The sequence below is a fragment of the Octodon degus genome, unplaced genomic scaffold, assembly GCF_000260255.1.
Source record: "Octodon degus isolate 3935 unplaced genomic scaffold, OctDeg1.0 scaffold00146, whole genome shotgun sequence".
NCBI lineage: Eukaryota > Metazoa > Chordata > Mammalia > Rodentia > Octodontidae > Octodon > Octodon degus.
Window position 1 is genome coordinate 5,574,284 of NW_004524722.1, and position 12,437 is coordinate 5,586,720.

The 12,437-nt window shown below is 39.1% G+C and overlaps 1 protein-coding gene across 1 annotated transcript; it reads right to left on the reverse strand.

Annotated features, from left to right (window-relative positions):
• Positions 1 to 588: 588 nt before the first annotated feature.
• Positions 589 to 1,527, reverse strand: LOC101578445 (olfactory receptor 51I1). Its single transcript, XM_004642005.1, has one exon. The coding sequence runs from the start codon at positions 1,525 to 1,527 to the stop codon at positions 589 to 591; it is 939 nt and encodes a 312-aa protein (XP_004642062.1).
• Positions 1,528 to 12,437: the final 10,910 nt, after the last annotated feature.

Consider the following 12,437-nt stretch of genomic DNA (forward strand, 5'->3'; position numbering starts at 1 on the left):
GCTTAAACACTTCTTTCTAGATAGTAAAATCTGCAGGGACAATTATTTTTCCTTCTTCCTCCCATGTTAAAGCAAGTACTCTATCTTTCTCACCCTTCACAAGCTCCTGCATAACCATCCAGTGTAGCCTGTTCTTATTTCTGTAAGTTAAATAAAACTCCTGTTTTGAAAAGAAAGACTCTGTACAAACATTTTGTCTGAATTTTAATGTTTATCATCTTTCTCATTCATGCTGGTAGTAAACTTATTTAGGTTCAATCCTGCTTGTCCCATAGGACTTTTATTATTCTCACATATGCCAAATGTTTTCAAGGCATTTTGTCTCGCTTTTATTTTTCCTTGAAATGTATTCTTATTTATCAATATGTTGTATTATAATATTCTTACCGCATCAAAGATTTTTGTAGCGAGTATTCAGTTATTTTTGTACATAATTTTATTGAGTTAGACATTCTTTTATTAGCTGTGCATTCATAATTATAGAGGAGTTGGGTCTTCCTCTTCTGATTTAACATTCCTAAAGTTAGCAGATGGGTTAGCATCCCTCCTTTAAGGGGTCTCTCTCAAGGTCTGCAGCTTTCGTCAGGCCTAGGATTTATGGAAAAGCTTGAGGATACCTTTGCGGATTTCCTTGGTCTTCACACTGTAGATGATAGGGTTGAGCATGGGAGGCACAAACAGGTACACATTTGACATCATGACGTGTACAACAGATGGAGCATTTTTCCAAAATCGATGGATCATGGAAACAGCAATGATGGGCACATAAAAGGCCAGCACTGCACAGATGTGTGACATGCAGGTGTTGAGAGCCTTAAGCCGTTGCTCCTGGGATGCAATGGCCATCACAGCTCTCAAAATCAAGGCATAAGAAAGAAGGATGAAAACTGAGTCCACCCCATAGGTGAAAATGACCACAAAGAGTCCATAGATGTTGTTCACACGGGTGTCTCCACAAGCCACCTTCATGAGATCTGGATGCAGACAATAGGAGTGATGCAAAACATTGCCTTTGCAGAAAGGCAGTCTTTTTACCAGAAAGGGGAAAGGGAACAGAGTGGTAAAACTCTTGGTAAGAATTCCCAGTCCCGTGGTCAATATGCGGCTATTGGTGAGCACTGCGGCATAGCGTAATGGGTCACAAATAGCCACAAAACGATCAAAACTCATGGCCAGCAGTATGCCTGATTCCATGAAAGAGAAAGTGTGAATGAAGAACATCTGGACCAAGCAAGCATCAAATCCAACCCGGCGGTAGTTGAAGCAGAAGGTGGCAAGAACAGTGGGAAGAGTGGAAAAGGACACACCCAGGTCATTGAGAGACAGCATGGAGAGGAAGTAATACATGGGCTGGTGCAGAGCAGGCTCACGGACCACCAGGGCAAGGATGCTGAGGTTGCCCAAAATGGAGACCAAACAAAGGATGCAGAAAACCAGGACAACCCAGGCCTGGCCTGTGTGCATCCCTGGAATGCCCGTCAACTGGAACATTTCTGGCTGGAAAGGAGTGCCATTGAGGCCCTGCATGACAAGCAAGTGGGAGGAAATGGATGGGGCCGGGCCCAAAGGGATATGTTGCAGTGATCTTCACGTTATTCTTTCAGATATCCTCTCTTCCACACACAAAAATCAGGGACTAAAAATGTGTGCATATGTTCCAGCTTGTCACATGAGACTCTGGGTGATTTGGGGAAGACAGTGGGTTCCTTTTGTTTCTCTACCAGCAGTGCCCTGTATACCTTCTAAGCCATTTGGATACTCCATGGAAGTTTGGTGACCAAGTGAGTGCCTGAAACATGGCAAGACAACAAGGAAGCACTGTGAGTGAGTGTTCTAATACTCACCTTACATTGCACTCTCCCATCACTTTCCTATCAGCCACAGAGCCTAGACCATGTAGCTCAGGGGGAGATATAAATTAGTATAAACCAGAAATAGGAAACATCATGCATATCCTTGGGAAGTCTTCATTAGATGGCCCAGGTAGACTATCTACAGTCATAAGATTAATCATAATATGGGCTGGTGAGATGGCTCAGTGGTCTAAAGCACCTACTTAGAACAAGCTTAGCAAAGCACAGGGACTGCAGTTCAATCCCCCAGCACCACATGCCAGCCAGCCCTGCCCCCTGGTGGGCTGAGCTGGCCACACACACACACACACACACACACACACACACACAGACAAATAAATAAATAATTTTTAAAAAAGAAAATATATTTTAAAAAATTAATCATAACATCAATAACCTTGACTCAGAGTTTACTAAAACTTCCTAATTCCAATCAAGCCTAAACTGGTTATCAGCCAAAACTGGTCTACAGTGTTGAGCTTGTTGGTGCACACCTGTAATCCCAGCACTTGGGAGGATGAGGCAGGAGGATTGGTGCAAGTTCAAGACCAGCCTGGGCCACAAAGTAAGTTCAAGGACAGCCTGAGCTGCATAGTGAAAGCCTATCTGAAAAAGATCAAAAATTTTTTTAAAAGCCTTGATTTACATCACAAACCTTAAATTTGTGTATTTATTTAACATTTCTAATTTAATTGGGTTTTTTATTTGTTTGTTTAACATTATCCTACAAATTGAACCCAAGGACTTCCTTGGGCATTTAATTTTTTAATTTTTTAATTTTTATTTTAAAGACAGAAAATGAAAACAAATAAAAAGAACAAAGACAAAAAGGTACCATAAGAAAATAAAAGTGGTACAGGATTTCAAAACAAGAAGAGGAAATTAACAATGGTTGCTATATGGCATATTGTCATCATCAAATTTGTTGCTCCAGCTACCAAATATAAGCATGTAGGATTGATCAAATAGTTACAACATTAACCCTTCCTTTCAATAAGGCTTAAAATTATTTTTCTTTTGTCCTTTCTATTTTTTAGTTTATTTTAAAGAGAGTATAAAAATAGTAGATAAGACATTAAAAAAGATACATACTTTTTAAAAATCAGAAAAAAAAACGAACTGGAAGGTATTCAACAGTGGTTGTTATAATCACTGTCTGCAATGTAGTTGGTCAGATTACAGATACTAGCATATAAAATTAGTCAAAGTAAAAATTTTAAGCATTAACTGTTACCTTAAAAAAAACTGATAGAAATTAGTAGTCCAATCATCTTACCTATCCTTTCTCTCATCTCAATAGTTTTTTTCTTATGTTCAGTTTCTTTCCCTATTACCATATCTATTGTATCTTTCAGGTTTTATTTATTCTTTCAGGTTCCTACACTTGGGAGACTACAACGTTTACACAAGTGGGTCTGATTTATTTCACTTATGAGTATAGCATCTAGTCACATCCATTTTCATATAAAAGCCTTAAATTTATGTTTCTTTAAAGGTAACACTCTGTTGTATAAAAATACATCTTTTTTTTCAGGATCTTTCATAGGAATCTTTTATTTAAGAAATGATGTGGCTCTGAGAGTTCAGTCAGTTAAGGGAAACAACAGATATGTTTAGTGGCAAATGTAGCACAGGATCTTATGTCAGAAAAATACATCTTTTTTATCCATTCCTCAGTTGATGGAAATTTGGAGAATACAAAAAATAGTTTTAAAAAAAAACATTAAAAACAACGAAGAATTTCACTAACCAAAATGATAGAGATTCAACAATGGTTTTTATACTGTATATTGTTGTCTTCAAATTAGTTGTTCAAATTACCAGATAATGGCCTGTATGATTGGTCCAAAAAATTATAAAAATTAAACAGGAGAAGAAAAGCTTAAGCATTGACTGTTCCTTTCAATATACCAGCAGAAATCAGCAGTACAATTATCCAAGCTATCCTATGTACATACATATATTTCTTTTTCCTATCCTTTCTTTCTTTTCTCCTTTCTTTCATCCTTGTAATTTTTAAATTTTGAGTCAAGGTCTTACTAAATTGCTAAATAACCCAGGCAGGGCTTGAGTTTACAATCCTCCTCCCTCAGCCTTCCGTTGGAACTACAGATGTGTACCACCATGCCCCATTCACTTGTCCACACTTTTATCGGTCTTCTATGTCCCATCTGCTTTCTCACATCTGTTCTGGCATCTTCGTAATTTCTCCATCTCCTTCTGGTCTCTTTGTCTATTAACTTTTCTTTCTCCACTTTTTTCATGACCCTGTTTCACCACCAAGAATTATATATTTTCCCCCTCTTTCATCTCCCTTTTTTTCACTTAACAAACTCCAACTTTGAAAAAATGGAAGCAAAGCTTTTTAAAATAAGGAGAGGAAGAGGGATTGAAGAGAGGGGAGAAAAATAGATTCTTTCCTTCTCACTACAGGTTTAAAGTCAATGTCTTTGAAAGTCTTTTGGTATACGGACTGTCTATACTGGTTTTTAAAAATCATTTTACTCCATGACTATCTCTGAGTTCTGAAGAAATAAGAAAACTCTTAGAAACACCAAGAAATATTAAGAACACTTTCAACAGATACACTTAACCCACTGTCCATATTCTCTACTAGACAAGGAAGATAGGGTAGAGGTAACATTGTATCTACACTTCATGTCTTCTCTGTAGAAAACATTTTTGAATATTTCTCCCCAGGAGAACTATATCCCACTGCCAGCCCAAATCATTTGCCTTTGCTTTGTCCATGCATGTGCAATCAAAGCTTTCTATCATTTCTGACTGAGGAATGAAGGCTAGGAAGATGGAGATTAGGGCTGCCTAATAGGGTATATACTCAAAGGTACAATACATAATTCCACACTTCCAAACACACTCACACTTCCAGATAGTCATAGATATTGTCTCAATTCACACTGCACATATACTGCAATCTACTCTCTTGGTCCCACAAAACATTATCACACCAAAGAATTAAAAAACATTTGTGGCTGCTCATTGGTATGTTTCAAGTACTCACTCATATATGTAAGTTCCTGAGCTATGTATACACACCCACCCATGCTCAGATACACACACACACACACACACACACACATACACACACACACAGTGTCACAAATTCAACAACTTTAATAACCCCACATTAATAACCCGACTAATGATATTCCCATGACATACCCAGTCCTACAAGTCAACTGAAGTTGTAGATCATATTGTTGAGTGACATAGTTTATTTCTCTCTGTGATTTTCCCCCAGATGGTAATCCAACAGCCTGGTATAGGAGATAATAACTTAAATCATAAGGTTTTGAAATAAGCCATACGAAATATTCTCTAGACAAAATCTAGATCTCTTGCCCTAGCACTTTAGCCTAATAGTAGGTGGTTTGCTTTTAGGGTTTTATTTCTCCGTGATCTTATGCTTTGGAAGGAGATAGATTTGACTCATGTTTGGACAGGAAGTCTGAAGGCTGGGCTTTGCCTGAAGCTTTGGTGATAATATTAAAATTGGAGCCAGCATCTAGATAATGAGGGCCGGCCCACAGCAAGAGGAGAGAGCACTTACTGGAAGGAGGCAGCTTCTTAGTTGTGTGCCTTGAGGTACTGTGTTGTGTTGCAGCCGAACAGTGGCATCAGCCTGTTCTTCTATGCCATAAATTTATAAATGTCCCCAAATCCCAGTGCTTCTTTGTATTTGGTGGAAGGAAAAGGAGAAATGGAGGCTATTAAGAGGGTGATAGCAATGAGCCATTGGAGAATTACTCCCAAGAGAATTACATTTTCGGCTTCATCAACTCTGACACCATCTGTGTCCTTTAATGTTTTAACCCCTCCTCAGGAATGCAAGCACACTGCATGCAATGCACACAAGCATGAACAGTTATATACACCCTGAGACTGCCAATATTCAGCCTTAGACATATCCAGCTGTGTATTTACTAATATTTGCATTGTCTCTGTCAAGTTTACACCCAAACCAGAAAACACAAATATGCTTTTACAACTTGATGATGTGCTAGTTACTAATCATGCCACTCAAACACCCACTATAGTCTATATATTCTGACAGTGATCAAAATGACTAATTAATGTTATAGACATAGTTTTTTAAAAACATTTTTCATAATATATACTTTTAAAATAGTATGTAACTGCCCATCATGCTATATATTAAACCCCTCACCATCACTGGAGTCTGGTCAGCTAGTCAATGAGGTTCGCTGGAAAGCCAGGTGGCCACAGTCCAGTCAAAGGATACAGGGAGCAACAGTAACCAAAAAACATTTGCATGCCCTTCACATCTCCCATGCTTTCTGGGTCAGGAGGAAGTCAACAGGAAGCCAAAGGCATGTGAGCCTTTTACATTCGGAAGTGAGGTGTGGTACACAGTAGTGGGATGCCAAATCTGCCACCATTTTGTGTCTGTTCATGAAACATGATCTCTCCACACACGTTTGATTTGGTTCTTGTTCTGCTTATGGAAAAGCGGAGGAACCGCAACAGAGCCATCACCTTCCAGTCTTCACCGTGCTGCTGAGACCACTGGAAAGTACAGCCTTCTCCACGCAAGGCTGGCGCTGCTCCTTCACTAGGGGCAGAAGTACGGGTGTTCCATGGGCTCCTTGGCAGTCAGTCTCTGTTGACGGTGAAATCACATCTGACAGTCCACAAGGAGCTCTGGTCCCTTGAAGTACCTTGAGGCTACACAAACACTGTACTCCTGAGCAGGATGACAGAACTCTGCCAAGCCCCAGTCTATCAGGCGCAGCTTTTTTTGTTGACTTATCATGACAGTGTGAGGTTTCACATCCCTGTGCATGATTCCCTTGCTGTGGCAATAACCCAGAGCTTTAAGTAGTCCAGGCATATAAAACTGAGTATCAAAGTCTATCAGGATCTGGTAGAATTGCTTGAAATCTGTATTATTGATGTATTCAAATAGCCAAGAATGAGAGAAGTGAATTGTGATTCTTTCCTCCTACGTCAATGTCTTGTTTTCCTTTAAAGCCATGTTCCACCTTCCTCATGCTCTTCTCAGTATCACTAGTGTCCAATGAGGACTAGAAAGATGCTCTAAACTTCTGTGGCAGCTGACTTCCAGAAAGCCTCAGTGCACAGGAAGGACTGGCTGGTGCAGGTCTGCCTCTCTGTCCACTGGCTTAATTCATGTACAGTCTCTAGTAGGCTCCCATCTCTCCTTTATTAAGTTTATGGTCACGTATTCAAGAAATGCAAATTAAAACAAACCTGAGATTCCATCTCACCCCGGAAAGAATAGCTATCATCAGGAAGTCAGCCAATAACAAACGCTGGAGGACTGTGGGGACGAAGGAACCCACTCGACGGTTTAGTGGGCGTACAGACTGGTATAGTCACTAGGGAGATCAGTGTGGAGATTTCTCGACACCTAGGATTGGAAGTCCTATTCAACCCAGCTATTCCTCTCTTGGGTATTTTTCCGATGAGCAGAAAACATCGCACCGCAGCAACATACATACGTGTATGTTTATAGCAGCACAATTTGTCACAGCTGCATCTTGGAAACAACCCATATGCCCATCACCTGAGCAATGGATGGAGAAGATGCATTCTTACACAATGGAGTATTACTCAGCTATGAAAATGGATAAATTTGAGGCTTTTATCTGTTAATGGATTCAACTAGAAACAATACTGTTAAGTGAAATAAATCAAATCTGCATGTGCAAACATCACATTGTTTCGCTAGTGTAAGAACCTGAAAGAGTAAATAAAATTGGAAAGGAACCATAGATATAGATACTGTGAAAAGGGAATGAACTTGTTCAAAAGGAAGGAACTATTGAGATGAGGAGAATGGTGGAGTGGAGAGAACAGAGGTTTATCTATGTATGTACACAGAAAGGCTTGGATAATTGTACTCATCAGGATTTCTGCTGGTCCATGGAAAGAAGCAGTGGATGCCTAATTTTTTTCCCCATCTTAATTTCTTAAAACTTTTTCCTCGTTTTTCCAGTTGTGCATGCATATATCTGGTAATTTAAACAACTAAGTTAAAGACACACTAAAATACAATAAATACTGTTGAATTTGTATTATTTTGTTTAGTGAAATTCTGTATCATTTCTAATTTTTATCATTAATATTTTCTATTCTCTTTAAAAGGAAAATTATGCATAAATTTGTGGGCACAACTTAGACGTACACAACGATTTCATTCATCACCAAGAGTCTGTACCTGTGTGTGATATATCCTGATTCTTCTTTTTCACCCAGTCTTCTCCCCTCTGTTCAACCCCTCTCCCCCTCCTTACTGACAAAGCTTTGCTTCCATGTTATCTTTTTTTGTAATTGTTTTTGCATTCCCTTCCTTCTTGCCTCCTCCCCACTGTAATTTGTCTATATTTTGAACAACTTTTTAATTTCATAATACCTATTATACACTTGGGTCCTTATTTACACTTTTGGTTTCTCACAACAGAGAAACAATATGGTATTTATTCATATGTGTCCGATTTATTTTATTTAAGAGTATGGTCTTACATTGCATCCATTTTCCTTGAAATATCTCAAGTTTACCCTGCTTTATGGCTGAGTAGTGCACAGTTGTATTTTAAAAACTCTGTTTTATCTATTTATCAGTCTACGCATATTTGGATTGTTTCCAAGACTCAACCGTTACAATCATACTGCTGTAAGCACTAGTGTGCATATATTACTGCAGCATGATGTTTCCAATTCTTTATATATTTTGGATATTCGTCCTTTTCAGGACAACTGGCTAAAACTTTTTTCACACTCTGAGTTGCCTTTTCATACTGTTGGTAATTTCTTTTGCTGTGCAAAAGCTTTTTAATAGGATGGGTGCAAGCTATGGCTGGGGACGGTGAAGAGACCCTACAGAACCACCAGCAGCCCAAAGACAATGAGCCCTTCCTAATTATGCATCAACTGGGCATATCCAGCAACAAGTAGGCCAATTGCAATGGATGGAGGAAGACCTGAAGCAACAGCAGACCGCAGCAGAAGTTGTGCTGTGGGGCACAGGGAGTACTCCCTCCTCCTGTAGCAAAAGTCCCTATCCATGGGAGGATCCCCTGGTTTTGTATCCAAGGCCTGCTATTTGCCAGGAATAGAAGGAGGTAGAGACGATCCTGGCACAACGAAGGTGACAGAGGGGACCTGCCACCCTTCCTGTCACATAGCATACATAACCTATATGGCCATGGAATTAATGGATTTGATAAAACAACTGAAACAAAAAGTGAGTGACATACTGCCCATGTGGCTGCTGCAGCTATGGGACAAAGGAGCTGTCTACATACAGTAAAATGCTGTAAATTATCCATCAGAGCTGAAAGAAATGACAAGAAGACCCAATGAATATAGCTTCTGAAGTCTCACTGAGATTAGTCTCTCTCTATGTGAGCTCAGAGCCAAGGAAACTTCTCACATTCATTGAGGGCTACAAACAGGCTAAGGAATGTGAATGACTAATTTGATGTAAGCGATTTGTTATTCATATCACCTTCTGACATCCATTAATAAGTTCACATATCAATAGTTGGTAATATCTTAGTTAAAGGAACAAAGAACAAACAAGGTTCCTACAGGGATTTGTGGTTCCCTGTATCCCATCTTGCCAGTAATAACAGGCGATGGGACATTTCCTCAGGCCTTTATTCCTAGGCTCTGCTCTTTGTTCCTTGCTCTCTAGGGACTTCTGGCTTGTACTGCTACAGTAAAGCCTACAAGAGGTGTCCCAAATAGCTAGCACATTCAGCAGCTCCCTCCTGTGACAAGTTCTGCAAGATGTACAAAAGACACCCCCAGAGCAGGTAACCACACTTTAATAAAGTGATTAATGGCAGTTGCCCACAAAGTTTGGAAGAATCCAGGTGACTGCCTGGAATCCATAAGGAAATAAGATGAACTATCTTGAAATTGGAAGAGTTGGAAGTAATACACTCAACACAGCACATTCAACTCCCCATTATGGTCCACGTGGAAGCTGGACAGGAAATGGTAAATGACTCTGCATTACCAGAAATTGAATAAAGTGACACCTCCATTGCATGCAACAATGCCTAATACTGCAGACTTAATAGATCTTCTCACTCTGATGCTGGTTTGATACCTTAATGTTGTGGATTTTCTTAATGCCTTCTCCCCCATTGCTATCACTCCTGATGGTCAGGACCAATTTGTTTTCACCTGAGAGGGAAAGCAATGTGCTTACCAGGTGTTACTACAAGGTTATTTGCAAGCCCAACTTTGTGTCATGGCCTTGACATAGAACAAACCACATTGCAACACTATTTTACTGCATTGATAATATTATGTTAACCTCTGATTGCCTTGCAGATTTGGAAGCAACTGTGCAGTCTGAAGGAAGATTTTTCTGGCCTGGGGTTGGACCATCAACAAAGACAAAGGACCTGGTTTCTCTGTCAGATTCTTGGGCAATATTTGGTTGAATAAGACAAAAGTAACTCCTAATGCCATTGTTCATCAAATCTAGGCAACTCCAGGCCCATGACCACATGTCAATTTCAGGCACACATGGGCTGATGGGGCTTTTGTCAGACATACATATCACACCCAGCTGTACTGCTGCACACTTCGTACCGAATGACCTAAAAGGGCACAATATGGACTAAATAGATGCAGTAGAAGCTGCTTTTCAGGAATCAAAGATGGAAGTCATGCAGGTGCAAGCCCTCCAAGTCATTCACCCTACCCTGCCATTGTCCCTAATAGTGAGTATAGATGATATTGGGCTTGACAGGGGCCTGTGGCAACAGCAAAGCAACAGCAAGAAAAGTAGAAGCACCCTACTAGATTTTGGTCACAGGTAGCATGAGTGTTTTTGTTGAAAAGTGTGCGGTGACTCTAATGGGTTTTCCTAGTTCATTTGTTTCTTTTCTCCAGCCACTTTTAATATTCTGTTCTTCTGCTGTAATCCTGAAATCTTGACTATTATATGACTTGGTGTAGATTTACTTTGATCATGGTTAGTTGGAATTCTACACGCTTCACTTCTTTGAATGTCAAGTTATTTATCCCTGTTTGTAAAGTTTTCTGCCATTACTTCCATGAAGGATTTTCTATGGCATTTGTACTCTGCCTTTCTCAGTGACTCTGAACAATCTTATGTTCTTCTTCTTTGCTTCATCTTACAGCTGTGGGATTGATTTTTATGGTCCCTTGCTATATTTAAGATAATCTTTTCATGGTCTCAAGCCACAATCCTGTTTTGTAGATCTGGCTTTTTATCCTTGCCTTTGTTCAATCTGTTGTGTATATTTTTCAATGGAATTTTTAATTTTGGGATATTTATTTGTATTTGTTTCATGGCTTGTTTTTTCTTTCCTGTTTTGGACATTCATGGTTTCCATAATTTTCTTAGCTCCTTTAGTGTTTTTTTTTTTTTTTTTAGATTTTTTATTTTTTTTTTCTTTTCAAAGTTTTATTGATAAACATATAGCAATGAGACAGTTTCAAATCAAATCGAAAGTACAGTTTCAACAAATAATACACTGCATATATTCTTCTTAGTGGTTAATTGCTGTACAAGATGCAGACTTGTGATCCTTTAGTTTTTGATCTGTTTCTGCCCAGGATTTATTGGGCATTCTTTCATTTTGATTATCATCTCTTTTTTTATCTGAGAGGTTTTTTTCCTATAGCCATACCCATTTATTTTTAACTTCTGCTGCTGTCACTTCAGAAAGTTCCATTGTGTGGCTTCCAATTTCTTCCATCTCCTAGTGCTCTGGAATCTTCTGGGTGGGCTGAAGATCTGAGGTTGCATCTTGATTGTGCATCATGTCATTTTATATTTTCTATTTCTTATTTTATTTCCTTTGTTGGAGCTTGTAGATTTCTTATGGTAGGTATCCATCTCTACTAGAGTCTTCACTAGGGCATGTCTATTCCTCAGTGATGTCTCCTTGAGCTTTGCATCTATTCGAAGAGCCTAACTTCCCAATTTATTAAGAATGAGAAGGTGCTATCTATTTGACTCAACACCCCATTCCTCAGTACTAGACTACAGTGATGGCTGTTACCCTAGACAACAACAGCATTGTCATCTGAGGGAGAAAATGCTGATCACAGCATGTATGACATCCTAGATAAAGTAGTGCAATTAGCAAGAACAAGAGCATCAAGTGTAGCCTAGCAACTGCCAGACTGTGGTAAATATTAATTTAGCACCTGATCAACAGAGTCATCCTCTACAGTTATATAACAAAATCTAACATATACCAGGAAGTTATATGCAATGAATTTTCCCTTGATTTTACCCTGTTTTTTGCTATTTAAAAGGATAGGGGACAAAACAGAGAGATGAATAAAGAGAATTAGAATAGAGACAAGGCTGTAGGCTAAGGACGATCATTCAAGTTTTTGGAAAAATGGAGAAAGTGCAGGAGAGAAAAAATGAAGGAGAAAGTATAGGAGACAATTCCAGGTCCTCATCTCGGTCTAAGATGCCAATATTTGTAATCCCACAGTTATGTTTTTGGAATCCCATCAAGTTGATTCCAATCTACCACTTACAATGCAACCCACGGCGAAAATAAAGACACTAAATTA

Excerpts from the sequence above, each read along its gene's own strand:
- LOC101578445 (XM_004642005.1), bottom strand. The coding sequence starts at position 1,527 with ATGCAGGGCCTCAATGGCACTCCTTTCCAGCCAGAAATGTTCCAGTTG.